The sequence below is a fragment of the Lissotriton vulgaris genome, chromosome 3_1, assembly GCF_964263255.1.
Source record: "Lissotriton vulgaris chromosome 3_1, aLisVul1.2, whole genome shotgun sequence".
Lineage (NCBI taxonomy): Eukaryota > Metazoa > Chordata > Amphibia > Caudata > Salamandridae > Lissotriton > Lissotriton vulgaris.
In genome coordinates this window covers 414,905,493-414,928,836 of record NC_141689.1, presented here as the reverse complement: position 1 = coordinate 414,928,836, position 23,344 = coordinate 414,905,493, and the positions used below count along the sequence as shown (strand labels likewise).

Genomic DNA, 23,344 nt, shown 5'->3' with positions numbered 1-23,344 from the left:
TTTTCTCCCATTCTTTACAATCAGTACAATGCTCCACTCGCACCTCAACTTCACCATCTATCCCTGGGCACCAAAAATTCCTTTTTTAGTCAAAGTCTCTCCCAGTTGACCCTCATGTGCCAGGTTGAACAGTTTCATCCGAAGACTTGCTGGGAGAACTAATTTGTCCTCTCTCACTATAACATCCTGGCACACCACCGACAATTCGTCCAAACATTTTACATACGGCCACACCTGCAAACTCACTAAACACTCCTTCCTGCTTCCTTTCTTAATTAGCTCAACAACGTCCCTCAAAATCACATCATCCACCATTCCTTGGCACCAGTCTTCTTTTGACAAGACACCCTGTGTGCAATCTAGCATATCTCCAGTATTTTCCACAGCACCTTTTTTCTCCCACTTCTCCACATGAATCTTATCCACATTCTGTTAAGCCAACGGTAAACGCGACAAACCATCAGCTTGAGTATTACGCCAGCTTTGAATATGTCCAATGGAATAGCGATACTTCTGAAGTGAGATGCTAAGCACTTCAATCTTGCAGACCCCTTTCCCTTAACTCCTGTCAACAGTACCTTAACCAATGCTTATGGTCTGTACGGAGTGTTACTTGAATGCCCCAAATATGCGTTTGAAAATATTCCATTCCCCATGCTGCAGCCAAAGCCGCCCTCTCAATTAGAGAATAATTCCTTTCCCTGAGAGTGAGCGTTCTTGAGGCAAAGTCCTCTTACCAGTTTTATGACTCTGGGACAGCACAGCACCAATTCCTATGGCTCTGAATCCAGTTTGGGCTACTGGTTAAGTTCTGTGTGGTCTGAGAAACAGACCTGATTTGCACCCAGTAGGGGGGTCAATATGGGGGCAGGCCCATAACATGAGTAATTCTTCGGCATAGAGGGGCAGATTTATGAGGCCGTGCGCCTCTTTGCGCCGCAATTGCGTCACTTTATTTGACGCAACTGCGGCACAAACAATGCGCCCTATTTACAACGTGAGGCATCTAGGAGATGCGTCACGTTGTAAAGCACTGCGCCATAAGGAGGCGTTCCTGCGCAGGGGGGGGGGGCGTTCCTGCGCAGGAACGCCTCCTGAAAGTGGCTGAGTGAAATCTATGAGATTTCACTCAGTCACTTTCAGGGCAATGCTGCGTCAAAACCCTGCGCCTGCTTGAAGTAGGCGTAAGGCTTGACGCAGCATTGGACAGATAGGGCCCCCCAGAACATTGCTGGAGCTGCGTCGCGCTTGCGACGCAACTCCAGCAATGCGCCGCCTTAACGGCACAGATGCGTCACGCATCTGTGCCATTTTTGCACCATGGGTGGCGGAGCTGTGGTGCACGTTAACTGGCGCATCCCTGGGGATGCGCCAGTTAACATAAATCTGCCCCCTAGTGTTTAACATCGCGGCAGGCCGAGGGGAACATGGAATGTAATCTGTGTGGGGTGAGATAAGGTTGGTGTAAAACAGAAAATTGTATAATTTGAATCTGGAACTTCGCGAAATCTTCCTATATCAGGAATTCTTTGTCTTATAGATTACGCTCTAGGTCCCCTTCTCATCTAGCCTGTAGGAAGGTCAGAGGGAACCGCAGGTGCGCTCGAATGCCTCGGTATAGTCAACAAACAAAATGATGCCCCTGTCCCATCATGTGTATTGCCTGTGGGGCGGGTTCCTACATGAAAGTCTGTGTGCTTTAGTGTTATAACTGTTAGGAGAGTCATTTGGTTTTCAATTTTCTCCTTTTGTAGTTCTCCTTTCATTTCCTTGATTCTTCTTTTTTTATTTTAATATTTCTCAAGAGGATACCACAGCTCTTGAGGCAGTGCTAACAGGTCGCATGCTTGCCGCTTATTTCATCTGTTGTGCGCTCCATCCCACGTGGCCACTTCCTCTAAACCAGGAGACCATTATTAAATGCTGTCGTCTATAGTGTATGAACGTCTTACAATTCCAAGATGGCCATCACCTTGGTTCTAAAGTTGGCAGCCCTGCTGCAACTTTTAAAGAACAAGAGACTATTTAAAATACCTCTGTAAGGCAGACACCTGCTCCTTGGTTTAGTTTTGGTTTTGCAAGCATATGCTTAGAATGTTTAGACAGCAGCATGTGTTCTTTTTTCTGCTTGTTTTCTTTTCATGTATAGTGCATTTATTGTTGAATGTGTGTTTTGTTGCGGTTGGGTTAGAGGGTGAATGCAAGAATGAGTCAGTGGAGGGATGAACGCATCAGTGAGTGCAACGATGAGTGACAAAATGCATGTTTCATGACATGTGGTTTGCATAAACCCATCAGTGGCACAAACGGCTCTCTCACTCATAAGCCAGACTTAATAGAATGTCTAATGCTTGTTCATATTATGTACTGTACAGATTGACCATTATATACCCCTAACATTTGAAGGAGCCAGACTTTGTGTGTTAATTTTCATTCAGAAAGCTCATGCAGAGCATGCATTAACATAATAGGTTGATATTACAAGGACTGATAATATTTAGTTATCAAAGGTTTTGCTTAACCAGTTCTATAGAAAGCAGATATGTTGTCTGATTGCCATTTCATTGTGCTTTTTACAAGATTAAGTGTACAGAAGAAATGGTGGATTGGGAGTGGCAGATTCCAGGTAGTGAAACAGGCATGCATCAGGATTGTATGGCATTTCCAGTTTAACTGCAGAAGTAGGGAAGGTAGGTTGTTGGTGTTATGCGATATGAAGCAGGGAGTACGGATTCTTTCCTGTATATTGCCCGTGTTGCAAGCCCGGGCATGTTAGCTTCACTTGATTGCAGGCACAGACTAAATATTTTAAATCAGATTCTTCTTTAAGAATGCCATTTTTTTAGCTTCGTCCTCAGAGTTAGTTATTTAAGTGAATGAGCTCGAAAGATTGTTTGAAGGCCATTCATACCTTCTGGCCTTGAATGTTCATGCTCCTGGGGCGATATATTTGTCACCTCAGCATTTGTTGATGAATGGCATGTTCCAATGTTGATTTAAGGGATCTAGTTGGAACATATTGGAGGTCAGCTTTTGGGGTAGTCCTGGTCTCTGTTCTTGAATGCCCTATGCATCATGTGTAGTATCTTGATGTTAGTGCTGAATACCACCAGGAGCCAGTGGAGTGTCTTGATGTATGCTTGAACTGGTGTTGTTGCAAGTAACTAGTTCTTAAGAGCCATGGAAAGAATGAACACAAGGGGCCAAATTGGGGAACATTTGACCGCCCTCTCTCTGCATTGTAAAGTATAAGATTGTCAGCAAAGACTACCAATACTATGGTAACGCACAAGAGGACCAGTGCAAAGCAAGCATGTCAGTTACAAAAGGTTAAGCTAGAGCCAGTCAGGCCTGATGCGCCATGAACACAGCCTTAAATTGGGCTGATGCTGGCACTGGCAAGTAAGAAGTGGAAAGCATAAGTGTTTTGAACTACTACTTGAGCTCTCTGTGTAGATACATTTGCAGTGTATCAAGTTAGCTTGATTGAGTCTTGCGTTGACAACAGTAATCACAGCTGTCCTTCCGCCCTTGTAAACCAGACAAGAAACAGTGCAGTTGAGCATTTTAGGGTTGAACAAAGATACATAGCAGTTCGTTATCTTGCGAACTAAGGTATTGATTAGTCCCTGTAATTGGTTTGTCACCTCTTTGACGAGAACTGGACAAAAGGATGAGCAGTCCAACATACTTTTTCCATATCCTGTCCTTCAACATGCACGTCACACCATAAAACCTTATATAACTTCACCTCAGTCCTTGAGTGTTTTTGTCTCAGCAGTTTGCAGCATAAAATGTATCAGTCGAAGACACAACATCTAAGGAAGGAATGACAGGAAAGAAGTAAGTCCTAATAGGCCTACACTGTTAAAGAACCCTTCATTTCTTATCGCTAGAATTCCTCTCCTGCTCTTTTTCAATCTAAGCCTCTCAAAGACCCATCTTGCGCCTGAAATACAGACCACTGAAAAGTGACAAATCTTCCATCTAGGAAATCACTGACTTTGTAATCGATACTTCTATCAACCACACCAGAATCTGCTCATTACCACAAGTACCAAACGTGATTTAAGGATTAGCCTATTTGCTGTTTAAAGTCAAAGATAGAAACGATATCCGATATTATCAAAGATCATTGTGTAAACTAAGCATACTGGATTAGGATGTACAGTTACTCTACACTCTAAGTAAGGCCCTTAGTTTCCACAAGTGGTAGTATAAGTGGATGGAGTACTAAGGTAAAAGCTAGGTTTTCAAATAATTGTATGACCTGCACATATAGATGTGATTGTGGAGATACTTCCTGGTGTCGAGTGTTCACAGTAATATCTTCATTGCCAGTTATGTCATTTGAGATATAATCAATAGTGTAAACTTTATCTTCAGCCCCGCGCAGTGACAGTTGGAGGCAGAGTCTGACCCCTGCTCTATGAGACCGAGAGATAGCTACCAACTTGAATTGGGTAAATCAACACAACAGTGCATGAGAACCTTTGCCAGCTTTGATCAGGAGAATGCTGATCAAAGGAAGGGTGCTGATGTTACTGCTGACATGTTCCTCACAGACCCCACCAACATCCGACAAACTTCTGGTTGCAGTAAGTACCACAGAGCTGCTGAGCACCATGTAATGTCTACTCCTGCACTGACTGATAAGCATCCACCAGGCAAACTACACTGAAACTCCACTGACGATCAATATGCCCCAAAACATGACGATCAGGGGTTATGGAACAGATACAGTAAGTGCTGACCGATGCAGAACTGAGTTAGAACCATCGAATTTGTTGATGACTTGCTCATTGCAGACAAGGACGACTGTTGCCTTTTCATAGTACATGACCTTTATGTATGTAGCCTTTGACACTGTTTAACATTGAGCCTTCATCAAAGCCCTGTCAGCAATCAAAGCCCTGTCAGCAATCATGGGATTCAACTACACCCCACTAAACTGGTTCTCATCCTACCTATCTGATCAAGAGCAACAAAGTCTAGATGGGCGGAATCAATTTCAAGTGAAATCCTGTGAATTGATAGTCTCTATTGTAGGAAGGTGGAATCTGACTATATGGTTACCCCCACTTTTTTCCTGTTGTTTTGCTGGTTTTCGACTTAGGCCCGGGACCCTGCTATTCAGGGCCCCGTCCATCTGCTTTCTCTATAAAATTGACTCCATGTACTTTAGGTACATATCAGATTGGTTACAGGGTCACCCTTGTGAGCCCCTGTATAGTGTACCATAGGTACCCAGGGCATAGGTGCACCTTAGGCCTACCAGGGGCTGCAGCATCTATTGTGCCACCCCTGGTTTGCCTTCCAAACTGACACCACAGGTCTGCTCACATAGTCCAGCTAAGGTGGTGTAACCACCCCTTACTTAGATATAGTATACCTATATCTATATATACATATAGACACATATACACCTATAAGTCACTCCTATGGCAGGCCCTAACAATCCTGGAGGCAGAGTGCTTGGTTTTATGTGAGAGGGAGCCCTAGCGTGAGCTGAGCCCCTCTGCAGCTTTCGGAACCATCTCCTTTTAGCTGTTCTATGATATAGCCATACCATATACTCTTAAGTGTATTATAATCCTCGCGGTTAATGCTAACTTTGGTTTAGCTTTATCAAAACATGTTGTGTAAGGTGTCAAACACTTTGGAATACTACCCCCCCCCCCCTCCCGCCAGTCCTGGCGGCAGGGGTAGCATTCCACCCTTCTAGAGGGAGAAGACATGTAGTTACTGGTTTACAAAATGGATGCTGCTGCCGGCAGGGGAGGACTGGACAATAGGTTTCCTGTCCAGGGAGGTGCCAGCACCTCCCCTGACAGGCTTTTGTGTATTGGGGCAGGGAGGGCTGCATTCAGTGAATGCTTTCCAGACACTGCCTGGGGCACACAAGGTGCTCCATGCATTTCCCAGTTCAAGCCGGTTGCTGGGGCACCCTGCCCCAGCTCTGGCGCGAACCTGGACAAAGGGAAAGGGGTGTACGCACCCCCTTCACAGGTCCACCCATAGGAGGGACCTTAAGGGTAGTCCAGCCCCTAAACTCAGTATAAGTATAGGAGCTGTGTCCCTAGGACTTTCGATTACCCTGGATGAAACTTTGAAACATAAACCCTGGACCTTCGACATTCCATTTCGACAGGAAGATGGAAGACATCTCCCTTGTGGTCAAGGAGTGACCACCCTGTTCAAACAGGCACCAACAGCAACTTTGCCGGTCTGCATTTTCCAGGCTCCAGCCGGATCCTGAAGAATCTGCGACACAGGACCCGGACTTCCAGACGTCTCTGACCCCGACCTTCGATCCCAGCAAAGCTGAGACCCGTGGTGGGCACGAGAGACGTGGGACCGGAACTCCTGGACATCCTGTATTTTGCTAACTGCATCGACTCCCGAGGTATCTCGCAGTTGTGCATTGGGGTACCAGAAGTCCCAGCCCGAGCACCATTTGCACCGAAGGTCAGGCCCCCACACTCCACGAGTGTCCCATGGGGCCCGCTCTTGCAAGTCAGCTCGACTCGTCTTCCCCATTCCTAGTCCGTTGGCTAGTGTGCCCCTGGAAAACTCCATTTGGAATCTAACTTGCTTTCCTGGTTGCTCCAGGCTTGCTCCAGCTTCCCTACAAAGGAGACGCGCCACAGACCTTGCTGGTCTGCATGGATTGCGTTTGCCAAGGCTTGTCCCAATCCGGATACCGACACCGCAGTCAACTAGATCCTTCGTGGGACAGCTCGAATCCAGCTCCTGGTCGTCGTCGACGCCTCCTGAACCTCGTGGCTGAAGAGACAAGCTTCACCTTTTCACCTGAAATCACCTGACATCTCCTGGTTCCTTCCTGCTTCCATCCTGGTCACTGGCAAGTGACCCAGACTCTGTCCCTTCTGCTTTCAGGTTCTACAGATCTTTGATCCACCTGGACACTTTTCCTCTGGTCGCCTGCAGCACTTCTTTGCAGCTCTCCATTGAAAACGACGACAAAACTCGACACAAAAAGACACCTATGCACCCGCTTCCCTGGGTGAGGTAACATGAGTACTCCGGTGCTCCCGTGGGTCTTGACTCTCGAAGTGTCCTAGTTTAAAAGGATTCCATCGTAGTCCATCCAGAAGTGTCCTTAAATTGTATATTTGTAACTTCTACGTTTCCCATAGAAAGTCAATGGTAACACGCATCTGTGTTTAGACACTGCACGCGTCTCCCGTGGGCCTCCTTCTTCCTAACCCTTGGTTGTTTAGCGTAGCCCCAGCGATTCCACAGGCCCTAGGCCTGGTTTCTAATTCTCTCGTGGTTCTTATCCACTATTTTAGTATATGGTTTGTGAGGCCCCTAGGGCATAACGTATACTGTGCAACTTATTGTATATTAACTCCGTGACTTGTATTGTATTTTTACCTCTGACCTCATAAAGAGTGCGGAGGGGTTGTGTTTAGAATAAATACATATATATTTGATATATACCTTGTGTGGTGTCCTTTCCCTTGGTACTCAAGGGATTATAATTGGTAAAACAACTTGCTTAATACGCTCTCTGAAGTCTTAGCCTGATGACTGCTGGTCCATGCTACCACTAGGATAGGTTTCTATAAGGTTGACCTTACATCCACCATCAATAAGGGTCGATTAGACTGGTGCAAGGTGCCCACTAGAACTAGTGGACATCATATGCCAGGCTAACTTCTCACATCTATGATCTTAAAAGTATACGTGTATCGGCCCAGAGGTTTACTTCCCAGTAATCGAGTACAGAATGGCTAACATGCTAAACTTTACCTAGAAGTCTAGCCAATAAAGGGCATTGATTGCCTCACAGATAGCAAGTGACTACTTGAAGCAGGAAAAGATGTAATCCATCCTTATTGCCAACCACACCTGACCAACCCAACTTCAGGACTGCATCTCCTATGTGAAACTAGGCAAAGTGCTAGACACAACTCATTGCAAATAAAACCCAATTAACTCCTACTTCTCGCTCAAACCACCAGAACACCATGAAAACCAAACAAGTAGGCACCAATTTACATTCTTATGCAAATTCAATTCATACATACCTGAAGTAGACTGAATAATTTTAGTTCAAGCTTTATTACACCCGTACCCTAGCAATGGGTTGCTTGGTTGGGTTCCTGACATCATCCTGAGTTCATTGAAGAGTGTTCTCTGGCCCACTGCACACCTTATTAAGGGGCTAAAAATATGTTTACATCTATCTAATCTGAGTGTATATACATGACCTCTCCCCAAATCTAGCATCGGCGTCAAGACCTGTACCATTACAAACAAAGCAGAGGGATGTTGCAGACAGATCACTAATAAAGTAAATAAATGCTTCTAGTAACAGCTTCATGCACCAATATCACTGTAACATGTGAAAGTGTCTCTCTATGGGTGCTGGAGTGTTGCTTTAACAAAACCAAATATACAGGAAAAACATGAACATGTTTGGAATAGGGCCAAGTGGCATACCAAGTTTAAAGCTTCTATCATATATTTACAGCTGAATCTGACATGTTGAAGGTACAGACTGAACATGCGACCCTCGCCTCAGTTATAGTTCAAAGTTCAATTAGAAACCTCACCTCAATTAGACATCTGTTTCAGTCCAAAGCTCTTTACAAAATGCCAAAGGCAAGGCAATAGATCAGGACGAGCAGGTTATTATGCATGCCATGGGTCACCTTAGGAGAGCACAGGGGGCTGTAGTCTGTGGAGAAGGAGGGGTGACAGAGGCAAGGTCATTCCCTAAGAATTTCTCACTATACTGGTCATGCCATGTTATGGGGGAGTCTGTCATCTCTCACTGTTTTCCTGTTTATGTGAGTGCTTCATCTGTTAATGTCTTCCCCTTTGCATTGTGGTACTTGTAGTGTTAAGTTCTTCGCAACCAGAAATACAAAAACACAAAGAAAGATGGTGTGGATGAGCTATTTATGAATGGTATAGATTGATAAAGTACATGAGTTTGACTTCTGCATTGAGGGCAGGCAACACTCCGTGGAATGGGGGCATGGAGGACTGTGGAGCTTCTGTTCAATCGGCAGACTGGGAGTGCATGTATTCTAAGCTTTGGGCATCTTTGTGCAGAAAAGGCAAAAGTGATTAAGAATATAACAGTTTTGGGTCCTCCTAGATCACTCCTTTTTTATGCCATCCTGCTACCCAAGAGAGAAATTTGCAAAAGATGGACAGAATCCTCCTTCCTTTCAGACTGGCTGAACTCAGTTGTGGCAATTTCTAAGCTAGATTTAGCTAGATCTTGTAGTAAGAAGAAGTTAGCATTTTGGGACTTGTTACAACTTAGACTGGGCTGAGAGATTTTTAGAATTTTTTTACGGATTCCTATGATTATGCTACCTTAACACCTTTGGGGCATGTCATTTTACTTCCAGTCTTCCCCTCTGGAAGCTCTACGGCGAAGGTCTCTTAGCTCCTGAAGCTTGGCGGAAGTGTTATCTCGGTTGGTTCCTTCATTAGCCCCAAGTAAGTCCTGGTACCTGTAGGCGGGTCTCCACCTCTAATTGCCTTCCAATTCTCAGCTTGCTGAACATGGTATTGACATCTTGGGTGCAAAGTGAAGTGAGATTGGTGGCGAATGAGGATACAAAAATAATATATCTATATATATATATATATATATATATTACCTACTGGCGGTCGCCAGTAGGTATATATAGTTAGGATTTTTTCTCTATGGGATTTTTGAAAATTCTATGTCTAATAACTTTGGCGTTCGTGGACGGAATTGGCTAAAATTTTCAGGAAAATGGCACATTTTGTTTCTGAGCAGCCCCTGAAAATTTGGGGGGGTTCGTCAAGGGGGGGGCCGAGAAAAAAGGGGGGTCCCAAAACGCGTTTTTCCCATGTTAATTTCCATAGGGCGGTTGGCCTCACTTTTAGCTCGAACGGCTGAATGGATTTGCATGAAACTTGGCAAAATTGTAGGGACTGTTAGCCCGATGTGCCTTTGCTAGGTCTCAATATATGTGCTCCAGTGGATTTTGATAAATTAACGTTCCAAAAAATATATATATCTGTGACAGCGCTCCGGGTAGCGCTCCGGTTCGCGTACTTGACGCGTAACGGAACTTCGTGAAACGAAGCTGATTGGCTCTCCGGTGTCTGTCAACATTCTAAACAGTCCGGAGCGGCCGCCATCTTGTCTCTCGGTAGGATCGAGAGACAAGAGGAGGCCAAAATGAAGGGGGAAATGACCATAAGGGGGCATAGTAGATCCTCCCTGACCCCCTAGGTTTGATGTGGAGGCTTTGAAAGGGCCCCGCGGGGCAAAAAAATAAAAATCGTTTTTTTTCCGTGAGGAGCGCCCGGTACGCTTTTGCGCAATGGGCGGGGGGGGCATCGTTCAAAGCACATCAGCGTGCATAAACACGAAAATGTTTTTATCTACCACGTACTTGACTTATCTCTCTGAGATGCATTCCCTTGTGTTTCGGCAATGGTAGTCTGTTCATTACATAGATCGCCCGAGGGCGGTAGTACAGACCACGCGTAGGAAAGGGTCAAAAGCCAGGGGTATAGGAGTATGTAACAAGCGAGCCATTTAATTCAAAAAACTAAACGTGACAAACGATTGCAGGATCAGTGAAGGTTGATTTTATAATTGAAAGTATAACAGGATCAGTTACAATAAAATCGTCCATACGCACACCATGGGCGAGTATCATGAGCAACATCATTTCGAAGCTTTATTAATACAATAATCAATAATGAAAAATCGACATCAATAGGGTTGTCTGTATTCACAGTCAGTACCCTTCCCCGCCTGTCATGTGCACAAAGACCGCATACATCCCCCATAACGTCAAGGCTAAGTAACTAGAACGTCATAAGGAGTTGCAAGTCGCTCCCATACTGGCGCCATTTTGGTCGAGGCCAGGCAGGTTCAGAGTATAGTTCAATGTCTCCAATAAGTAGCGGCAGGACCAGAATCCCTTTTGGCAGTTCTGGCATCGTTATTACGAACACTAGAAAACAAGACATTCTGGGCAATACCACCCTTGACGCAGCCCTTTATTCCTCAAGATGGTGTCTTTCAAAAGCCAGGGGTATAGGAGTATGTAACAAGCGAGTCATTTAATTGAAAAAACTAAACGTGACAAACGGTTGTAGGATCAGTGAAGGTTGATTTTTTAATTGAAAGTATAACAGGATCAGTTACAATAAAATCGTCCATACGCACACCATGGGCGAGTATCATGGGTTACATTACTTCGAAGCTTTATTAATACAATAATCAATATTAAAAAATCGACATCAATAGGGTTGTCCGTATTCCCAGTCAGAACCCTTCCCCGCCCGCCATGTGCACAAAGACCGCATACATTCCCCATAACGTCAAGGCTAAGTAACTAGAACGTCATAAGGAGATGCAAGTCGCTCCCATACTGGCGCCATTTTGGTCGAGGCCAGGCAGGTCCAGAGTATAGTTTAATGTCTTTAATAAGTAGCAGCAGGACCAGAATCCCTTTCTGCTGTTCTGGCGTCGTTATTACGAGCACTAGAAAACAAGACATTCTGGGCAATACCACCCTTGACGCAGCCCTTTATTCTTCAAGATGGTGTCTTTCAAAAGCCAGGGGTATAGGAGTATGTAACAAGCGAGCCATTTAATTGAAAAAACTAAACGTGACAAACGGTCGCAGGATCAGTGAAGGTTGATTTTTTAATTGAAAGTATAACAGGATCAGTTACAATAAAATCGTCCATACGCACACCATGGGCGAGTATCATGGGTTACATTACTTCGAAGCTTTATTAATACAATAATCAATAATGAAAAATCGACATCAATAGGGTTGTCCGTATTCCCAGTCAGTACCCTTCCCCGCCCGCCATGTTCACAAAGACCGCATACATCCCCCATAATGTCAAGGCTAAGTAACTAGAACGTCATAAGGAGTTGCAAGTCGCTCCCATACTGGCGCCATTTTGGTCGAGGCCAGGCAGGTCCAGAGTATAGTTTAATGTCTCCAATAAGTAGCGGCAGGACCAGAATTACATTTATGAAGAATGTTGAAGAGTAGTATGTTGAAAATCTGAAGCCATCGTTCTACAAACTCTCAACCAGCCTTGGATGGAAAAATCCTGAAGAATGTACAAACTGAAAAACAGTTTTTGTCTGCATAGCATCAGCAGCAACACTTGAGTCAGCTTTGTGTGAAGCCCCCATCTGAATCATTTTTGGCCACTATAGGTGTGGCAGGGTATACTCAGAAATGAGTCCCTTTCTCACTGCACCATCAGGATTCAAGCAAGCCGAGCCGACGACGGCTGAAATGCCAGAAACCGGTGAAGAATTGCCTTGGTAGTTTAGTCTGCCCTGTTCCCATGATGCACTGGGCCAGGGACAGACTGATTTGCATATAGCCAGGTTCTGAACTGGGATGGTGCAGTGAGATAAATAACGGTGATGGATCAAGCCCTGATCTTTGGACTGGGTAAGAGTGGTCTGCTTAATTCAGACACTCTGTTCATCACCACCACCCCCTTTTCTGAATCGTTTTTGGCCACTATAGGTGTGGCAGGGTATACTCAGACATGAGTCCCTTTCTCACTGCACCATCAGGATTCAAGCAAGCCGGGCCGACGACGGCTGAAATGCCAGAAACCGGTCCCCTGTAGCTTGTCTCCTTTCTGGTGAAGAATTGGCTTGGTAGTTTAGTCTGCCCTGTTCCCATGATGCACTGGGCCAGGGACAGACTGATTTGCATATAGCCAGGTTCTGAACTGGGATGGTGCAGTGAGATAAATAACGGTGATGGATCCAGCCCTGATCTTTGGACTGGGTAAGAGTGGTCTGCTTAATTCAGACACTCTTTTCATCACCACCACCCCCTTTTCTGAATCGTTTTTGGCCACTATAGGTGTGGCAGGGTATACTCAGACATGAGTCCCTTTCTCACTGCACCATCAGGATTCAAGCAAGCCGGGCCGACGACGGCTGAAATGCCAGAAACCGGTCCCCGGTAGCTTGCCTCCTTTCTGGTGAAGAATTGGCTTGGTAGTTTAGTCTGCCCTGTTCCCATGATGCACTGGGCCAGGGACAGACTGATTTGCATATATCCAGGTTCTGAACTGGGATGGTGCAGTGAGATAAATAACGGTGATGGATCAAGCCCTGATCTTTGGACTGGGTAAGAGTGGTCTGCTTAATTCAGACACTCTGTTCATCACCACCACCCCCTTTTCTGAATCGTTTTTGGCCACTATAGGTGTGGCAGGGTATACTCAGACATGAGTCCCTTTCTCACTGCACCATCAGGATTCAAGCAAGCCGGGCCGACGACGGCTGAAATGCCAGAAACCGGTCCCCGGTAGCTTGTCTCCTTTCTGGTGAAGAATTGGCTTGGTAGTTTAGTCTGCCCTGTTCCCATGATGCACAGGGCCAGGTTCTGAACTGGGATGGTGCAGTGAGATAAATAACGGTGATGGATCAAGCCCTGATCTTTGGACTGGGTAAGAGTGGTCTGCTTAATTCAGACACTCTGTTCATCACCACCACCCCCTTTTCTGAATCGTTTTTGGCCACTATAGGTGTGGCAGGGTATACTCAGACATGTGTCCCTTTCTCACTGCACCATCAGGATTCAAGCAAGCCGGGCCGACGACGGCTGTAATGCCAGAAACCGGTCCCCGGTAGCTTGTCTCCTTTCTGGTGAAGAATTGGCTTGGTAGTTTAGTCTGCCCTGTTCCCATGATGCACTGGGCCAGGGACAGACTGATTTGCATATAGCCAGGTTCTGAACTGGGATGGTGCAGTGAGCTAAATAACGGTGATGGATCAAGCCCTGATCTTTGGACTGGGTAAGAGTGGTCTGCTTAATTCAGACACTCTGTTCATCACCACCACCCCCTTTTCTGAATCGTTTTTGGCCACTATAGGTGTGGTAGGGTATACTCAGACATGAGTCCCTTTCTCACTGCACCATCAGGATTCAAGCAAGCCGGGCCGACGGCGGCTGAAATGCCAGAAACCGGTCCCCGGTAGCTTGTCTCCTTTCTGGTGAAGAATTGGCTTGGTGGTTTAGTCTGCCCTGTTCCCATGATGCACTACGCCAGGGACAGACTGATTTGCATATAGCCAGGTTCTAAACTGGGATGGTGCAGTGAGATAAATAACGGTGATGGATCAAGCCCTGATCTTTGGACTGGGTAAGAGTGGTCTGCTTAATTCAGACACTCTGTTCATCACCACCACCCCCTTTTCTGAATCGTTTTTGGCCACTATAGGTGTGGCAGGGTATACTCAGACATGAGTCCCTTTCTCACTGCACCATCAGGATTCAAGCAAGCCGGGCTGACGACGGCTGAAATGCCAGAAACTGTCTCCTTTCTGGTGAAGAATTGGCTTGGTAGTTTAGTCTGCCCTGTTCCCATGATGCACTGGGCCAGGGACAGACTGATTTGCATATAGCCAGGTTCTGAACTGGGATGGTGCAGTGAGATAAATAACAGTGATGGATCAAGCCCTGATCTTTGGACTGGGTAAGAGTGGTCTGCTTAATTCAGACACTCTGTTCATCACCACCACCCCCTTTTCTGAATTGTAATAACAAGAGCAGGTGCAATTCAGCTGGCCGAGCGAGGCCCTGTGCCGCAGGAGCGGGCGCAACTCAGGTGGCCGAGTGAAGCGCTGGGGTGTAGCTGAGAAACCTCCACCTGGGGAGGTGATGGAGGCTCGTTTGCGCCGCCTCTCCCTTCCAGTGCACCCCACGCCATCTCCTGGCGCAGGTATATGTGATAGTTGGACCAGGGCACCGCAGGACGTGTCTTCAGGTCAAACGGATTGTGGGACAAGGTCCAGAATGGAAAAGTCACCAAAAGGCAACAAGTTCCACCTGACCCCGGGAGCCGACCGCCTACGTCGGGGGCGATCTCAGGCCACACCAGGGCAACAAGACTTGGGGAGGGGGCAGGAGTCAAGCGCCCCCTCCGAGTCCGCGCCAGCACACCTCCCCTCGGGGGCCTCTGTCAAGCGGCTCAGGGAGGCACCGCAGGCAGCGGTTCTTCAGATCAGTGGCTGTCACCGGCAAGGCTCCCCTCCGTCAGCAGCGATCGTTGGCGCTGTGATTGCGGCCGGAGGCCCCGCCTAGTCAACGCCCCGGCCTCTCCATCTCGTAGGCCGCAGAGTAGTCGGGGAGAAATCCCGGGAACGGCGGCATGCATTTGGATCAATGTTGTAGCAGGCTGCTATGTAAATAGTTATTTAATAAAACGTTTTACCCTGTTACTTTGCTGGTGTGTTGTATATATTTATTATATTTGCATAGGGTTTGTCGTTTTGTTAGGGTGGGGTGGGCGGCGGAGCCGAGCTGTCTTGCAGCCATCATGGCGTTGAGCTCAGTTCCTCTCACTAGTTTCTTATTTCTCATGAGGGGTTGTTCCTAATGTTTCTATTTTAGCGAGGTCAAAAAGAGATCCCATTAGTGGCCTACTGATTTTGCTTGATGCCTTTTGTTTTTTCTAACGATTTTTCACTATCTGCAAAGACTAAACAGAGTATTGCGACTCTGTGCTTGTTTGTAAATAGAGAATGAACCAAAGAGAACCAATTCCAAAACAGTAAATGCTTGGATAACAATCAATCAAATGGAGAGGGAAGCAGGCACGACGGATTACAACGGGGGGCAAAGGCCTGCGTTACCTACCCTTCACTATCTGCAAAGAGAGAATACTCCTAAAAGAAAAGAGGGGGGGGCAGCGTTCAAAGCACATCAGCGTGCATAGACACGAAAATGTTTTTACCTACCACGTACTTGACATTTTAAAGCTTTTGATATTTGCTATTAAAAAACCATTGAATTTAACTGAAAAAACCATAGGTTATAGACCATATATAGTTAGGAATTAGCATTTACAAAACCTTGAAAATTCCCTGAAAAAACCATGGGTTATAGACCATATATAGTTAGGAATTAGCATTTACAAAACCTTATTTTACTCACTCAAAACCATTGAAATTCCATATATAGTTAGTTGCACTAACTATATATCGCGCACCCGCAATCCACTGCTGATGATGTCACATATTACATCATTCATGACATGGTCAGTGACATCACTGATGACATCACTGATGACAACTCAAATGACATCACTGATGACATCTCATTTGACATCACTGATCACATCACTGATGACATCACTCATGTGATAATACGATGAACCTCTTCAGACTCTAATATAACCTTACATACACTCAGTATAAACAGACACTCACAGACTGTCACTCATCCATGGAGTTACTCAAACACCTAGTCAGTCATGCAAAGAATCAATCACACCTCCATTTCCTCAACTATACAGTTATACACACCTTACTTATTCAAACATATACTAATACATATTTACTCTCTTATACAATCCCTGATACAAGCTCACAATGATCCATACAGCCACTCACACATTCACTGGCTCTTATCCACAGTTATTTATATATGTCAACTCTCTCATGTACTGTGTTTTACATACGTACTTACTTGCACATGTAGCACTGAGATATCCATTCACTCACCAATACACCCATGCACAGTCAACCGCCCATATAGCTGTTTCCACATGCACTCTTGAACTCATACACCTAGTGAATCAACTGCTTACACATCTATGCACAGAGTCACATACCTCCCAGCCACCCACAGGCACACTCAGCCTCCCATTCAAATACTTGGGCAACCAATCAATAATCCATATAGCCAGTCTTATAGCTACTGATCAACACATGCAGCAGCTTACACAACAACAGACATATTAATGCACAAGTTAAGACAGTTTAGTCACTAACCCATGCACTCAGTGAGACACATTTAATCACTCTCTCATACAGTCAGTCATGCACCTACTAAATTCTTCATCCAGACACTTATACATCCACTCATTCTTCAATATGTAAAACATATTTAAACTTTACAGAAACATACAGTCACTGGATGTTGTCATCAGTGATGTCATCAGTGATGTCACTGACCATGTCATGAATGATGTAATATGTGACATCATCAGCAGTGGATTGCGGGTGCGCGATATATAGTTAGTGCAACTAACTATATATGGAATTTCAATGGTTTTGAGTGAGTAAAATAAGGTTTTGTAAATGCTAATTCCTAACTATATATGGTCTATAACCCATGGTTTTTTCAGGGAATATATATATATATATAAAATATTTCTGCTTTTTCACTTTGGGAGTTTGGGGATTGGGGCAGCCGACCACAGCGAGGCATCCCTCCCCCCCTGGTTTTTTTTGGGGAAGTGTAGCAGTCCGGCTACAGCTCAGGGGTTTGTGCATCATTTGGAAGGCTACATTTGTAGCCCAAGGGGTATATAACCTGCCATTTTGAGGTGACATCCACCATTTCGTCTTGGTGACACGTTGGCAGCGTTTTTTGTCCCCTGCCTTAAGTACTCTTAATAAGTTTTGGGGGACTGTGAGTGCTGGGCTGGTTTTTATTGCTTACAGGTGTGCAAGTGAAGCTATGTTATAAGTTTGTCGCTTTCATTCAGGTGCACAGGCGGTTGGCTGAGGAGTTGCCCTGATTTACAGAAGTTTATTGTTATTATATATAGAACCCGGTAATTCTGGCCACATCCTCATTCTTGTTGCGATGCAATTAGAACCTATCACTGCAGGAGCACCCCAGCACAGGAATACACTACCCATTGCCTGGTAGAGCGCACATAAACACCCTCCATCTGAAAGGGTCATTATCAGTAGATTTTGGGTTGCACGTAGCCGTACTTCAGGGCATGAGGCCTGCTGCTTCTGGGAGTACATGTACTCTCCTTGTCCAAAAACAAGTTCTGGATTTCGGGGGGAGAAAAAAAAAGAGAAGTGCCGGTACTCAGTACCGGCCCATTTAAAGCACTGTTGTAAGTGAGAGAAAAACGGTGCAGCAAGGAACGGCCTGTTTCATGAATGCATCGCCATATACCACTGCACTCCATGGTAGTCCCGTGCATGTGTGTTTTTCCCCTGTCTATGAAAGCCCTAGGAGGTAGCAATACCTTTTTTTTAGCCAGACCTAAAAACAAAAGAAACGAAGCATGGATACGAAATAAAAAATACTATTCTGGTGTTCTGGTGTGTATTTATTATTGACACAGAAAACATTTTCATAAGCCCTTCAGTGTAAATGAGGATTTTTTTGTGTTTTTTTTTTATTGTGTACATATACAGAAATAGATCAAACAAATGTTCAGTTAAAACCAGGCCAGCAAATGGAATGAACCACTGTCATGTGATGTATTCAGTCTTTCACAGCCTGCATGATGATCAGGAGTAGTTTGTTTCAGAAAGCTATGTAGCGAGCGGTAATGAAGTGAAAGTGGGTTACCGGCTTGTACCTTTCCTGGTAACCTCCTTTTTTTCTCAATCTTTTTAGACTATGTCTGAATGTATCCAGATCTCATGTGCTGTTTGTAGAATTGGCATTTACACGGTAAGATAAGCATAATGTATGCTGATTCCTATTAATTGTGGACAGTTGTACCATATATCGTTTGCATGTGTGGAGTTTATAGCCGTAGTAAAAGTCCTGTGACGTACTTTTGTGTTTCATGTGAATTTTCCATATTTGCATCCTACAATGGAATGTTTAACATTTTAACCGGTCAACGTGTAGAAACTTGCTTATGAAAAAGGTTTAAGGCTGTTTTTCACCCATCTTTCTCATGTTCAAGATTATACAGGCCAAGCAAGATGCAGTTCAGTTTTTTAATTCACTAACATGCATCTGTTATCACCTAGCTTGTGAGTTAAAAAATTTCATTTACTCTTTCAAACAGAACTGTTATTTTTTGTAGTCTTAAAAAAAGCACACGGTCCTGGGGACTAATGAGCGTTGAGGCTGAGTGAATGAATGAAAACAATTTATAGGGCGCAACTTAGCCCAAGGGCATCAAGGCACCAGAATGAATGAAAACAATTTATAGGGCGCAACTTAGCCCAAGGCGCGAATAATGGTTTGTAGAGGCTGAGGGGAAATGAAGGACCTTTGTATCTCTGAATGTCAGTTCTAGAGCAGACGTTTGTGGGAAAGTTTTCTCGAAGTTCGGGATGGAGTTTCCTACAGCAACTCCTCTTGATTCATCTAGTCTAAAGAGACAATATGTCAACAGAAAGAAAGGGCTTCTTTGAAAGTATGTTTAATTTAAAAAGTGAAGGATGCTTTCTAGTAGGACTTTAGCTGTTTTCTCCTAAGATGCCCAGCTCAATGGTGAATTGATGCCCTATTAAGGTATAACTGACAATGCTGGTAACTTTTTTATCAGGGTCTGTTAACCCTTTCGCTGCGGCGGCTATACCGCCGCAGCGCTAACAGGGCGGGGCGGCCGCGCGGCGGCCGCATGCTGGTGACAGAACCGCTCCGTCACCAGCCGCGGTTGAGCTGTGCTCGTGACGGAGCGGTTCCGTCATGGCCCTCCCGCTCAATAGAGCGCGCCGCGCAGGCGCGAAATCAGCGCCGCGCAGGCGCGAGGCGGCCGGGCCATGACGGAACCGCTCTGTCATCAGCACAGCCCAACCGCAGCTGATGACGGAGCGGTTCCGTCATCAGCAGGGGAGGGGTTAAATGTTGTATCTCGTTTCAGTGGCTTGGTGCAGGCTGGGATATTGTGGCGCATATGATGTTAAAAGGATGTCAAGGAATTGCTTAGAATGAGTTAAAAGTTGACGTTCAATGGATATGCTGAAGAATTTGAGAAATAGGCTTATTAGGAACACCAAAAAGTACGATTCGGATGCTCGAATGCTGGAGGACTCTCATGTTGCAATTGGATTTCTTTCATTCAGGTTTTCGGGAACCGTCGTTGAGTTGAAAGTAGGAGGTAATGAGCTCCTATGCACCCAGTCACCTATGCTCCTCAGTAAGTCTGCATATGCGCAGCATGATGGTGGAGGTTCGATGTGTGAGGGTTATAATGGGAGATGAAATCTTAGTGACGCCAGGAAGTTCAGGCCCATTGTACCGTACCACAAAAGTTATTTAGCACTTATGTTGAAGTGCTTGCCTATAGGGGTAGCACGCTTCACTGTATAGGGTGTTTGATTGGAATTGTGATGTCTTTCTTTTGATCCTATATGGGAAGTGTTTCCATGTCCTGCGTGATCACGACTGAGGCACTGTTATTATGTTCTAGGATGCAGCACTTAGTGTGATGGATCAAGAAGTCTGAGACAGGTGCGCAGTTTATGTTTTCAAGTAAGCTGCAAGCTTTGAGCTGCGTGCAGGTCTTCTTATGGTGTTGTTTATGAGCCCAGTCTCCTTTGCTGGTTACCCCACTGGGTTGTCCATTCAAAGATATTTTGTTTAGAGTTTATGGTCCTGAGCACTCATCGATTTGATGGAGAAATGATGAACAGATCTGCTAGGATAGACTTTAATATCATCCCATATCTGCTTGGCATTGTGAGATGTCAACAAGCAGTAATAGCTTGTCATGGCATGCAGTGGTAGACTACATTAAAATACTCCCTTGGCCAGCACCATGTGACAGATCTCTTCAGCTGGTCCGTGCCTGTTCTTTTGATGTTGTATGGTTTATTGCCGTGGACTGGGACACTAGTAGGCAGCGGACATGGCCCATGATTGTTTTGTCTTACAAGAGCTTAAAAGTATCAAGCACTTTAATGAAACTATTATGCAGCCTATAAGACCTATAATTGATTGTGTGATCAGTCGGTGTTATGGTATTAGTATTAGTGTGGGCCAGGATGTTTATATATTGTATTTCATGGTTCTGTCTTGTAATTGCATTTATATAACACTTACTTCCCGTGACGGGGCATCTAAGCACTTGATGCTGGGCAGCACGCTAATCCAGAATCAAAGATCAATGTATTTTTTCGCACTTATTATTGATGGTTAGCTTGTGCTCCTAAGAAAATCATTCCATACATTTACTCCAGGTTCTATGTGGTAGATTAAATTGATAGGAGTTCTGTCATCTTTAGTGGGAGAGGAGGTACGGGAATTCATGCGTGTTTGGTGGTCCAAATAATTGAGCTACATGAGGTTAGTGTAGTGAATACACAATCAATATTGGATAAAAAGTGGAACTTTATTGAAGATCTTGTTCCTGATGAAGACAAAGTTGCCTCAGGTTCAAACGCTCAACAGCATCTGCCGGTAAGCCCATTAACCGCCTTCCGCTACAATGTTCATTTTCCAAAACAAAACAATACACAGCACCCACCTAAGCGCATGCACATTTTAAATCAAACATAGCCACACGTGCCTACCTAACGCATTCTTCTCGTTCCTCGTGAAGATCAGGAAAGGTTCACAGGGAACAGAACAAAGTTGAATTAACAACACTACAGTTAGTTATTGTCTGGTTGCAGGACATGACTTTTAAACGATAGGTTGTGATATTTGAAGTGAGGATTGGGCAATTTGAAGAAATACAATAATAGAGAATATAAAGGCTGTTTTTTTGTAGTGGCATGCACTTTGAGGATGCAAAACATTAGTGGGAGGCAGTACTAGATTATGTACGTTTTGGTAAGCACTAATACCGGGCAAATATTCTCTCCCCTGAAAGGCTACCACTTCAGCAAGAACAGCTGATCAGCTCCAGGGCTGGAGGTGTAAAGTAATGGCTGGCCCTATATATAGAGAAATCTGAAGAGATTCAACATGCACTCAAAGGTAGCAGTAACTCCATGATAGTTGAAATGTGAGAGAGTATAGGGGCAATGTAAGTGAACATCGAAGAGTAACAAATGCCGAAGCCGATGCCTTTTGATGTTAACTCTTAAAGTTTGGCTAGAATTATTATTTTCAAAAGCGAAGTGGGATCTAATTTGGATGCCCATGGTTATGGAATGACATAAAATGTGGGTGAGTAAAAGTGTATTGCCTACATTCCTATGCCCACAGAGTGGAGACTCAAACAAAGAATTGAGGAGGATGCAGGGCTATTTTCAGCAATTCCATTTACTTAGTTAGCAAGGGCTGCTGAATAGTGTCGTCTTGAACACTGGTATTTGACAGATGTTAGGGTGAGGGAGTTGGACTACAGTTTCAGTTGTTCAGGTGAGGACGTTTCTATGCTGGGCTTGTCTTTTGTCTATCACTAATTGCTGCTTTAGAAAGGTTAATGACTGGCAGGCCCAAAAATGTCACACTTCACGGTGTCCACATTGTGGGTACCCCTGCTTGGAGCCAGCACTACCTGCTGTGAGAAGCATCCGTTTACGCAAAGGCAGGGTGCTTGAGGACAGTAGAAAGGAACCAAACGGGTTCCACAACCTCTCAGTGAAACAGCAATGTATGGGGCAGCAGGTTATGCATATGCTGGAGAGAGCTGTGTATCACCTGACATGCTAATATTCTGGCAAATCTAACTGAACATTTCATTTGCAAGGGACTGCAAACGTCAGAAAGAGAGAACACCGGAAAGAAAACAACACCTGTGAGCGCCGATTCAGGGCACACAACCTCTTCTAATTTGTCAAACCAGGCAGATTTGGCTCACCCAAAAAAGATTTCACCCTTCCTCTGTCCATAAAATTTCCTGATAAACATGCTCTGCTATTTTTTATTTTAGTATAAAACCTAGAGCTCACTTGTAGTTGTATAGTCGCTAGAAAACGGAAACGTTTTATTCAAAAACATTTTTAGCTCATTTACCTTAACCTCAATTTACAGAACAACCTACTTGTATGCATATATTCAGAGCTTTTTGCTCTTTTGGGTCTTTTAGCATTTTTACATGTGCTTTTCCTTTATATTGCAAACAAACTAAACAGTAAAATCAGTATACAGGTCTGAATGTTTCACCGCCCAGGAAATCAAAAATGGCAAAAGGAATCGATGCATATTGAGAGGAGACTATGAAAATGTAGATTTTGTCACCAAAATAAACACACAAGCCATACTGTACTAGTTAAGCTCCTTGTTAACACAAAAATAGCGTTAGGTCATTGGGCTGTCTGCTGGATTGTTTATCTTCAGCCTGCCAGAGATATACAGAATTTACAAAAGTAGAGGGTCACTGTGTCCTCAGACACCTTTATCTCCCCAAAGCCATTTTAGGGTGGGCAGAGTGCTGGGCTGCTCACCTGGCCCTGCTGTCCCTTTGTGCAGTGCAGTATTGGCACTGGTAGATGTTGTGAGTAAAGGACTAGAAAATAGAGCCTCATACCATCTTAGGCCCCTGCCTCATTTCTGCAGTGACTAATGATGAACAGAAAAGGAAATAATGAGGAACAGAAATAGTAACAATGTAAGACGTTTACATTCAAAACCTGATAGATTAGATTTCTCGTGTGGCACAAGAATAAGTAGAATAGTACAGCAGTGGTAGCTAATAAACATAA

The 23,344-nt window shown here is 44.7% G+C and overlaps 1 protein-coding gene across 3 annotated transcripts in view; it reads left to right on the top strand.

Annotated features, from left to right (window-relative positions):
* ARL15 (ARF like GTPase 15) overlaps positions 1-23,344 on the top strand; it is a 1,767,906-nt gene that overhangs the window by 115,071 nt on the left and 1,629,491 nt on the right. For 2 of the 3 annotated variants that reach the window (XM_086960629.1, XM_086960626.1), the window contains exon 2: positions 18,405-18,461. The exons of the other annotated variant lie outside the window; for it this stretch is intronic. In XM_086960629.1, coding sequence (XP_086816755.1) covers positions 18,405-18,461 — 57 coding nt within the window. The remainder of the gene's footprint in view (positions 1-18,404; positions 18,462-23,344) is intronic. 3 annotated transcript variants of the gene reach the window in all.